General features: G+C 34.9%; 2 protein-coding genes across 2 annotated transcripts in view; both read right to left on the bottom strand.

Moving 5' to 3' along the window:
• LOC107677210 (noelin-3-like) overlaps positions 1-654 on the bottom strand; it is a 30,815-nt gene extending 30,161 nt beyond the window's left edge. The window contains exon 1 of the mRNA XM_016472022.1: positions 644-654. The gene's annotated coding sequence lies outside the window, so the exon portion shown is untranslated. The remainder of the gene's footprint in view (positions 1-643) is intronic.
• A 9,671-nt stretch (positions 655-10,325) lies between these two features.
• col11a1a (collagen, type XI, alpha 1a) overlaps positions 10,326-11,790 on the bottom strand; it is a 78,609-nt gene continuing 77,144 nt past the window's right edge. The window contains exons 66-67 of the mRNA XM_016472165.1: positions 10,942-11,175; positions 10,326-10,859 (exon numbers count right to left, since the gene is read on the bottom strand). Of these exons, the coding sequence (XP_016327651.1) occupies positions 10,713-10,859; positions 10,942-11,175 (381 nt within the window). The 3' untranslated portion in view covers positions 10,326-10,712. The remainder of the gene's footprint in view (positions 10,860-10,941; positions 11,176-11,790) is intronic.

Below are 11,790 nucleotides of genomic sequence, written 5' to 3'. Positions count from 1 at the left end.
ATAGTGACGTAGGTATGTGGGGGCATGTTAGAACGAGCCGTTTTAGGTAGTTAAGTTTTCTTAACTTTTATAAAGAATATCTGGTAACACTTTCTATGAAGCCCGTATTTATAATACATTATAGCTATGAGAAATGTAATCCATTGTAAAAGTGGATGTAATGTGTTCATTGTGTTATAAATCATCATCCTCTTAAAAGCTATAACCACAAATAAGTAAATATTATAATATATTAAAACTGTTCTTATGAATATTCATGAGATGATACAACATATTATACGTTTTTTTTATAATGCATTATGCATTCATTATAATGCCTTAAGAATACCCTTATAATGTATTATAAATACGGGCTTCATAGAAAGTGTTACCTATCTCTTTGAATTTGACTTTAGTCTTTGCAACTTTACAGATCTTCTTTATGCACCAAGAGCTTGTAACACTCCAAAGAGAAAGGAAAAATTGAAATCGCATCATATGACCCCTTTAAAGAACTCGAGCATTTAAAGTGACAGACAACAGAACTGCAGCATGCTGATAACAAACAGAATATTATGCATTAGTGTGGACGATAATATGGTTACAGTTATCGTTTTTGGTATGAATGGGCCTTTGTGCTCAAAAGTGTGTACTTTCCCAACACGGAAAAGCACATACTGTACTTTCACTGCATAGTAAACGTATACAAATTGACACAACCTATATCGCTCCCATTATAATCAAGCTGCAAGCATTGTGACGTAGACAGCATTGTTGATTAAAATGGGAGCAATCTAGTTGTCACTTTGCTTGCTTGCAGTTTAGACACAGCGGTATACTAAAATTGAGGCCGTGGGAGTCATTCATACACAAACCCATAAAATATTCCAGACAGTCTGCGATACACAACTGATTGATTTTTATTTTTAGTTTGCCTCCTTTGACATAACTGTGTCTGGGATGTGTACTCATCAGCCATCTAATCTTTTTAACATGAGCAGGGCTGGAAGATGCCCTGTGATTGTCGGTGGTTAAAGCTGAGAAAGACGCTCCTGTGGCTGCTGTGGTTTGGTATTCACATAAATACCACATGTGCACATTAACATAATTCACGTAAATGCTCGTCATCCTGTGCATTTGCAAACTATAATTCAGGTGAGGTCAATATAATTGTTCTTGGAAATGAGTTTGAGAACACTATTCTGTTCTTCCTTGAAATTATATCATTTTATTTTTTGTTTCAAAAGTGAAAGTCCTTCACAATAGTCAGAAGACAGTAGAGTTTCAAACTGCTTTGTGCAATGTCGCATGTATTTAAAATGGCATTTGACCCTATACACTTACTGTGCATGTTTAATCAGTGCACATTTATCAAAAGAAAAAAAAAAAGTTTATTTTTGAAACCTTTTATTTAAGTGAAATGATTACCTCCACCTCTAAAATGACTTCCGTTTTTAATTGACATTATCTCATTTATTTATCTTAAATAAATTGTAAAATGTCAGCAAACGGCAATAAATAAATAAATAAATAAGAGGGTCAATGATGCAATGCTTTTTGTCCAATCTATTTATTCAAAAATAAATTTCATAGAAACATTTTCTATAACGAGTATATTTAAATTAAATTAAATTAAATTACATAATACAATTAAATAATACAATTATTAAATTAAATTAAATTCGATATTTGAATGAATTTTTATGAATTCATAATTTATGGTATTTAAAAAAAAAAAAAAACAACTTTACCCTGAAACATAATTAAAACCTTAAAGATTTTGGCATTGTTTTTGGGCTTGTGCTTTATTCAGTGAAAATCCTTAAGTATGAAATTGTAAAATGTCAGCAAACGGCAATAAATAAATAAATAAATAAGAGGGTCAATGATGCAATGCTTTTTGTCCAATCTATTTATTCAAAAATAAATTTCATAGAAACATTTTCTATAACGAGTATATTTAAATTAAATTAAATTAAATTACATAATACAATTAAATAATACAATTATTAAATTAAATTAAATTCGATATTTGAATGAATTTTTATGAATTCATAATTTATGGTATTTAAAAAAAAACCAAAAAAACTTTACCCTGAAACATAATTAAAACCTTAAAGATTTTGGCATTGTTTTTGGGCTTGTGCTTTCTTCAGTGAAAATCCTTAAGTATGTCATTACACAAGGAAAATGGGTTGCAGATGCTGTTTCATGTCGACTTAAAACTGTTTGTGTTTGTTGTGAAGTAATCAACTTCCAAAGAACAATTTTAGCTAATGACACTGAGCAGAGCTGTTTAATTCTTAATACAGATAGCAGTAATTGCTAAGCCATCTAAACACAGCCTTTCACGGTCATCAATAATTCAGCCAATCAATTCCAACAGCACTTGGATAGCAGCAGGCTTGGCAGAAGATTTATACCGATCTATGGAGCACGGCTCCCTCTCGCAGTGTCAAATAACCGCTGGATTCTGGCTTAATGGCTTTGAGACGATGCAATAACACTTTCTCTCTGCTGCACATCACGTTAGATCTTTTTGTGCCGTTTCTTAATGTGAGTCTTAACTTCATCAGTCAGGCAGTCTAAAACTAGCCACTGATTCATCTTTAGGCCGTTGATATGGGTTTAATGTAACTTTAATGTTATGTATTGACTGCTGGCCGAGGCCCAGAAGTCCATTTTTCCTCTATTGGCATCAAACCAACTTGGAATGTGGGGTTATTTTCTTCCAAATAGGATCCAAACCATCATAAGGTTCCTGGAACACTTGAAAAAAAATCGACTTTCTGGGCGAGTGTAATTTTGTAAAGACTGATGCTGTATCAAATAAAAGTCAGCCCAAGAGGACATCCTTGAAACATCCATAAAACATCTTTTCACAGAATATTCTATGATGAGAGCCACTTTGCATTCAGAATCCTCCTACATGGGCTCTCAGTTCCCTGTCTTTTGATTCGTTCTTTGATCGTAGATGTCAGGTGATACGCCTCCTCTCTTGGAGAACACAATCTTCTCACCTGTCCTTTGCGCGGCCAGTGCTTGCCCCGTCCCGTTGGTGCCACTGACCATCTTCTGAGGGCCACTAGCATTGAGCTGGATGAGGCTGGAGGTTTGAGCGTTATTCGCCTCGACACTCTGCTGCATCACGTCACATTCCATGGCAGCAGGACCTGATTGAACTTATTCAAATGCTGGGGTGTCTTTGTAAGGCAGCCCAGTGGGGCTCTGGGTTGACAGTCTCTCAGGTCTCTGAGAGAGGGAGACCTCGCAGAGCGCCTCGGGCCCTGTTCAGCATCGCTTTTCTTCTTTCTCTGATCACCTCGCCTCTTGTCTCAGCTCTACCCTTGATGTTCGTGCACGCTATGAAAGACAAACAAGTGATGAGGGCTCACTTTCTGCCAGATTCACGTCACTGTCAGTGTCTTTCTTACATTTCGAACTTGGTATCCTTGAGTACTCAAAGTAGTTGAGATGAGAGAGTGCGGACACCATGTTGCAGAGACATCAACTTTGGAAAAGACAACTTTGAAACAAGGGAAGATCCCTTGGTTCAAGCGAGTTTGAATAGAACTTACAAAAAAAAAAGAAAAACAAGAATCATTAATAATTAAGAAAAAATGGGTTGAATCATTCATTCATTCATTCATCAAAAAACACAAAAATATGCAAAAAATAAATAGTTCAAAAGTGTCATATATGCAAGCAAATATGTACATAATAACATGTATGGTGCGAAGTGTGAAGTGAAAAAAAAAAAAAACAGACATTCTCCAGGGCAGTGTTATTTTAATATTATATACATTACATATACACATTGTATTTTGACTCCATTGAAGTTTTAGTAATTTTGTTGTGTATTTTTGACATTTTTAGTAGTTTAAAAAAAAAAAATTCTGTCTGTATGTTTTTATTAATTTTTATTTCAATGTTTGTTTTAGCTGAAGCAAGTTTTTTATATTTCAGTTTATTTTATTTAATGTAACTAAAATGTTGTTTTTGTTGTTGTAGTGTTATTTTAATATCATATACATTACATATACATTATATTTTGACTCAGTTTTATTTATTTCCATTTAAGTTTTAGTCATTTTGTTGTGTATATTTTTGACATTTTTAGTAGTTTTTGTTTCTTTATGTCTGCATGTTTTTATTAATTTTTATTTCAATGTTTTAGCTGAAGCACTTTTTTGTTAAATATTTCAGTTAAAGTTTAGGCTATTTTATTTAATGTAACTAAAATATATATTTTTTATGGTTTTAATTTTAGTTTTAGTTAACTATAATAACCCTGCTTTACTGTTTGTCACATAATGAACTAGTTTAATTTAGGTGAGTTAATCAGTTAATTTAGAAAGAAGTATCATATTTACATTTATGCATTTTAGAGCTTTTATCCAAAGCGACTTACATTGCATTCAAATTTGACATCACATTCCTCTTTACATTTATAAGTTCAACTGCAATTTTTCTTTATTCGTTTATTGTTTGTTTGTTTAAAACTGGAACTATTTAAAAATGTTTTTAAAAACGTGCACAAAGCACCAAGTGAACCAAGACCGTTATTGCCTCAAAAATAATAGGTGCAGGACACCATAGCCATGCACACACACGTACACCAATGCTATCACACACTCTAAGTTGTACACAAAAGCTGTGATTACAGTGTAGTTCAAAGATCAGATGCTGTCTTTGGATCTTAATGACACTTCTGAGCAGTAACGGCTCATTAGTCGATGCCTCTGCCATAATGAACACTTTTCCACCCATTAAACTCATTCGTTGTCCACATGAGAACACGGGGCAGGTGAAGGAGATTAGCAAGTCTTCCCCCACTAAACAAAACCATTGGCTGGTCTCCCCACTCCTCCCACGCACACTCGCAGTCTCACAGACTTAGCTGCCCTGACCCTTAACAGCCTCAAATCACACGATCAATAAACAGCAGACCAGTTGCACTTGTGTCTGGATGTTACAGTAGACTCATCAGAATTTGGCTATTTTTTTATTTTGAGCATTGAGGTTCAGATATATATGTATATATAATAACTATTTATTGGCTTTTCAGTATGTACATTTAAATTGCAATCTTCAAATATCTTTAGACAATGAAACAATTTTCAGTTTGAGGCAGACTGTCAGTATGCATTAGTGTTGGAAATTTTTCAGTGACTCTTTCTGCAAGTTACATCTCACTGAGTGAATCATTTGAATCAGTCATTCAACCGATTCATTAAAAAATGTAGAAACAAGTGACTGGCTGCTTCTCAATTGGCATTCCTAAGCAATCTTGCATCCTTGTGTTTTCGTACTACGTCGTCATCAACTGCTGAAAATCAGTTTCAGTGGCCAGATGTGTTGTTATCGAGAATGCATCGAATGTTGACTTAAGAGAATCAAACCATTAGAAATCCCAGAAGACGCTGCGGGTGAAAGCCTGTAAGCTTTAAACTTCTGGTTCTTTCTCAAGAGATTCCCGCTGCAAACTCGTAAATAAATGACGGCTCGTGAAAGTAAACATTTCTTTTGCATAATTTTGTGATAAAGACCTGAAGAAAGCTTGTAGTATTTTTATTGACATATTAAAAAAAATCTTAACATTGACAAAGCATAGGTAACAAATACACATGATAAAGAGATATAAATAATATGAAAATAATGTCTATCCATAATAATAAGAAAGTAAATGTTTTAATAGGCTATGACGTGTTTGTGATGGTATGTTGTATCTATTGTACTTTTGGCCAGTTCTTACAATGTGCTCCGACGTTCAGTTGAGCAACAAGATCACAGTGCATCTCAGTTCTCACAAAGATGCATTCTGTGTCCTTAGGTCCTTCCGAGTTCGTTCTTCCAAGGTAGCCTGGCAATATCATTGGTCTCCATGAGAATACAAGTCTGTTCTTTGCATTCTTAGTTTGTTGAGAAACAGCCAGTCTTTATAAATGAGTCATTGAATCATTTACTTAACCAATTGATTTAAAACACTGTATTATTCAGTGCTGCAATTGTTCTGCTGAGACTTTTGTTTGAAACTATATTTGTTGGTGGTTTAAAGCAAAGTAATGGCAATATTGTGTTTAAAATGTAAGTTTCTAAATCGACGAAATCCACTCCGTAAGAAAGTAGTCCAGTAGTAGATATTGATTTGGTGATCACGTTGTTACCAAACATCTGTAGCAAAAATGACATGATATCAGATTTTGAACAAGACAAAACAAGCTTTTGTTGGACTTTTGACTCAAAACCTCATGGTTACAGATTTGTGCGACAACTAGCCCTGGTCACTTTTACAATAGTAATAGTCTAGTTTTCATTCTGCACTGATATGAAATCATGCTTGGACTGTTTGTCAAATTGCCTGTGAATTCTGATACCCTCAACTATAAAGGAATTTTTATATTCCAGTGTCAGGCCTGTAAAGGTGTGAGCCAGCAATAAAGCCCAACCACCATTATATACAGAGAGCTTATGTCTCTCACAGTGTCGAGATGTTAGTGGCCATGAAGTTCTGAAGGTTATGTGTACAATTACATCTGCCCACCAGGCGTTAAATGCTAATTTCTGTAAATGGCTGCAAATCCATACACCACCTGCTGTACTTCCCATCATAATCAGTGTAGCTTTTACAACACCTCTCCGCTTGTGCATTTTTCTAATAGCCAGACTTAATTACCTGCATAGAGCTTCATGTCCTCATTGCCGTAGTTATGAAACATCCTAATTATGCTGAATTTCTTGTTAAGTTCGCTTTAGAGTCCTTTTAATGCACGGCTACCTTTTAGCTTAGCAATTCAGAATATCTGCTGCTCTTCTTTCAGCTTTTCTCTTTGAGGATTGCCTTGACTGACAGCGACGGAAACTCTCCTGCTTTTTATTTTTTTAAATGGGTGGCTGTTTTATGATTTGAGGCTTAGCGTTCCTTTTGAGGGAATTATGGGCTGGCAGTTACGTGGCGTCTCTCTGTACCCATGCAGCTTGAATATTCAAAGTTAATGCCATTGGCCTGCCTGTTTGATCTTTGTTCATCTGCCTTTGAGGAGACGGAGAAGAGACAGGCAGGTCCCATACAGCCCCTGAAGAGAGAAGTGTGGGTGTTTTTCCCCCATTCCACAATAAAGCTGCAAAAGACAGCACATGCAGAGAATTAATTGAAAGTTTTCATTGTTGGACAGCTCAGGTAATTACTGATGAAGTGATGAGACAAAACACAGGCAAACACCTCTGTTATGGTATATCTTTTGGAACAAATTAGACAAACTACATCTTTCAAGTGTCCATGCATCCAGCAGAGCAATGCAGGTGATGGGGGGTAGGGTTTATAGTCACATCTTCCTGTGATTGGATGATACATGTGTCAATCAAACAGTAATGATCTGTTGAATCTTAGAAGGGTGTTTCCAACCAATCACTGTCTGCTTTGACTTTCGACGTAAAGTCACATTTATAGCTTAGACTTAGCCAAAAATCACTTTTGGCTTATTTTTCAGAGATTTGTTAACTTAAGACGTCCAGAACATGCACTGAATCAGTAAGCGGATAATTCGAACTCACGGATTAATCATTCAGTGCAAGCCCATTTCTGCTACAGAATAAAAAAAAATTAAACTGTAATTGTGCCTTTTTTTCTTGCATTTCTAGTTTTATATCTCCCAATTCAGACTTTGTTTTTTGCATCTGAGGAAAATGCTGCGAAAAGTAGTTTTTTTCTGTGGTGTAAAAAACAACAACTTCAAATTGTGAGATGTGAACTCAGAATTCAGAGGAAAAAAAATCAGAATTGCGACATATAAACTCGGAATTCAAATTGTTTTCCTCACAATTCCAAGTTTATATTTCACAATTCTGATTTACATTTGTTTACATTCGCAGTGTAAACATGTTTCGCAATGTTCATTGCTGTTTTTAATGTCAAACGCTAAATAAAAAAATAAAAAGGTAAATGTGACTTTTAACATCACAATTCTGACCTTTTTCTTGCAATTGCAATTTTATATCTTACAATTCGGACTTTTCCAAACTGCGAGTTTTAACATCTGGCAATTCTGATATTGTTTAGATTTTTTTTTTTAATTATTGTTTTTAATTATATATTTTACAGGTATTATTAGTTTAGAATTGTGAGATATAACTATAACATAATTTTTATTCAGTGGAGAAAATGGGCTTGTATAGTTGTATCTTTTTTTTTAAATGTAGTGTAGTAAGTAAGAGACGTGCTTTGTGACAAAGTAAGATTTGGATCCTAGTAAAGTAAAAGTTTATTAATTTTAAAATACTTTGATAAAGTGCAGTCAGATAACTGAAAAATGTATTACCATTAAAAAAAAACATGTGAAGTGAGCAACCAGTTTGTTAAGGTTTCCCCCCCAAAATGCTGTCTTTTCTTGGGGGAAAAAAAGCGTTTTCATTGTTTGTCTTGGTTGTGTGCTTGGGATGTACAATGTCTAACCACCAGAAACAATAACACAGAGAAGGAACGGCTTCCTGGAAGCTCCACTAAGAGAGCGTGAACTGATTTTTAAGCTTTAAACATAGATATTTGCTTTGACTCTTACGCTGTTTAAGAACAAAAACACACTCCCACAGGCACATGGTCTTTTATGCATTTTCCGCTTTAGGTTTGTGAAGTTGACTAAGCATATATTTTGAGAAAACCATTTCACTTTTATTTTGACTATAAAGAGGTTACCAGTCTTTGATTAGGCAACCAACCTCCCAGACAAGTTTTGAGAGTGAATTTGCTCAATTATAACACCTCTCCCCTTAATGTGTTATGTTTTTAAGTCACAGTTACCAAATGTAACACCGTACCTCATATATTTAAGTCGTTTGAATCCCTGTCATGCAGAAAAGTTCTTGAGATGCTGCTCAAATGGAGTTCCTCCAGAGAGAGTCAAATCTTTTGAAAAACTTTTTAAATGCTAAGCAGAGAATGCCTGCCACAAAGGCTCATGGTGAAATGGCAAACTCAAAGTCTTTGCCCGAAGAAAAATATCAAATTGGCATTCCTTTGAAAGCTTGAATAGAGATGTCCAATAATAATGCAGAGAATTCATTGCTGATCTAACCGGTGAGGATACACAGACATCAAACAGTGGATAGAGAGAGGTCTTATTCTTAAATGGAGATGGGGCTTTCATATTAAACGCAGTGCCTAATGAGACTCCATGTGTAGGTACCATCAGATTGGGTAGCTTCCAGCACTCGATTAGGAAAGGAGCCAGAGGGACCCGTATGAAATGAGTATGAAAGCTTTTCTGAAGTAAACACGCTGTTCTCATCCTGTTCAGACATCCCAGATGACCTGCTAATGAGCTGTAATGCATGATAAATGATACGAGGAAGTAATTAATTAAACAACGTGTTATGCATGAGTTAGCAAGCATTTATTTTAACCAATGCAATTTTGGGATATTACAGCTCACTTATTGGCACTAAAATGGCATCTTTCAAACTGAAGGTATCGGTCAGATGCCATTTGTCATTTAAAACCCATTAAAATCACACAAATGCACATACCAAACAGACAATAAAACGGTCTGACTTGACGAAGCAAACAAACAATCCACAACTCAGTTTCATGGTTGGTTGGAATCCAGTTTTTAATAATGAAATGAACCATAAAAAGCACATTTAGAACAATTTCTCATTTTAGTTACAAAAATGGGTCACCGAAAAGGCCTTTGCATTCACAGAAGGTTTCGAACAAAAAGAGGCCTAACAGATATGTATTTTTCCCATTAAAAAAAAAAAATATCCCCACCCAAAATATATAAACTTAACTGTATAACCAAGTTATATACAGGGCACACCATACTTGCATCGGTATGGTTATTTTCAAGATAGTTTGAGGTATGCGACCGATCTACAACTGAGAAAAAAACAAATAACACAAAAAAATTAAATTAAAGTGAATGAATGAATGGCAAGATTTCTTAAATCAAGCACAGGAGACAACATTAGTTGCGTTGCATGTGCTGTTGAATCTTCCTCGAGGTGTTCAGTGGGCCAAACTGCGAGCGACTTTGGGATGGTCAATATATACAAAGGACTTACATTACAATTAATAATAGGGAACTGTTTGAATGCCGTCTTTTATTTGCTTAATAATAAGTACACAGTATTCATCCACAAAATATCATTATTTATTTCTTTATTTATTCAGTTCTATAACTTATAAACCTTTGTGAGGGATTTGGAAATTAAGAGCCAGATGCAACTGTGATACACATGCAAGTTTTGAAAGTGGATTCAGAAGCAACAATAATGTACAAAATAATAATTACAGTTTTATTAAAATACATCCTCTTTCTCATAGCACCTCTTTTTTGTATTTTGAACAAGCACCATTGTTGTCGTCTTTTTTTCTTTTAATTTCTTTTTTTTTTTTTGCGCTGCACCGATAGACTCCGGATGAGAGGTCCTCCCTTTCTCCGTCTCGTGGGCCTCCCAGGTTCACCGATTGCCTTGGCTTGACGTTGTCCTTCACCTTTTCGTTCCATAGCAGGTTTCATGTGATCCTTGCCCTACAAGGGCAACAAGTATTTTCCTGGATAATACATACATACAAGGTAAGACGTGTTCGCTACCCCATTTTTTAATTCAAAACTTGCATGTGGCAGGAACAGGGGCTTGATGGTTTGATGAGATCAAGAAAAAAAGTCTTGACTCGTGCGCTAACCCGTCCTACCCTGCCAAGTTATTGGTATTTTTTTCTTTTTCTGTGTTTTTTAGCCAAGGAAGCAGACTGGACCAACTTCGAATCCAAATTTCTGGTTAGGATCCCCAAAGTCAGTGAACATCACATCGATGATCGGAACCTGATCGATCTTGGGAGTGTTAATCTCCAGTACCGTCTTTCCGTAGCCCTTCCTCATCTACAGGACGAGAGAAGGACAGTCAGAAATGTGCGTTGCATATTTAAATTATGCATATTTCAATCTATGATGGAAGACTTACCGCACAGCCGTCTGACAGGGCCTTGATGAAGGGGTTGTTGTCATATGACATCTCCTCGTCATTGGAGCCGAGGAAGCGTAGTGCCCTATCGTAGCTGTCCGTAGTGGCGTCGTGCCAGGCGACAGACTGGTGGCAGTTGTAGGTCAGGTTTTGCCTGGCGGAGGCTGTCAGTAGTTTGAGGAAGGTCATCTGGACCATGTTTATCGAGTTGCCTTCTGCGTCCACGTATGAAAGCTTGAGGGTGAAAACAAAAACGATAGAAAGTTTTGCACAATTCGGCAGCAGTATTTTCACTTGGCACATCAAATATGATTTTGTATAAATGTTTTATATATATATATATATATATGTGGAACAGTTTAAATAGTAGTAGCAGTAGTAGTAATAATAATAATAATGTTATTATTTATTTTTATTCAGCACTAAATATTCTTTACAAAAAATACTTTTTTTTGTTTTACATTTTTAAGGTTTTAAATCTGCAATAATAGCTGGACATTATACAACAATTTAAAAAGAGGAACATATGTATATAGATGAATATATTTATAAGTTATAATAATAAGTTATTAAAATAGACTCTTATTTTCCCTTTTTAAATATTTTAAATTTTATTAGTAAGTTAATTTTGAATTTTCTCTGACTTAATCAAAACCAAGTGGGATATTATTTTACTTATCCCTCTCTTTTTTTTTTTTTTACAATGCAATATAATAAATAAAATAAATATAATATAATTAATATAATATAATTAGTGCTGTCAAATGATTAATTGTGATTAATCACATCCAAAATGAAAGTTTTTGTTTACATAATATATGTATGTGTACTGTGTATATTTATTATGTA

Source organism: Sinocyclocheilus anshuiensis, unplaced genomic scaffold (assembly GCF_001515605.1).
Source record: "Sinocyclocheilus anshuiensis isolate Anshui unplaced genomic scaffold, SAMN03320099.WGS_v1.1 scaffold392, whole genome shotgun sequence".
Lineage (NCBI taxonomy): Eukaryota > Metazoa > Chordata > Actinopteri > Cypriniformes > Cyprinidae > Sinocyclocheilus > Sinocyclocheilus anshuiensis.
Note: the sequence above shows the minus strand (reverse complement) of the source record. Positions and strands in the feature narration are given on the sequence as shown.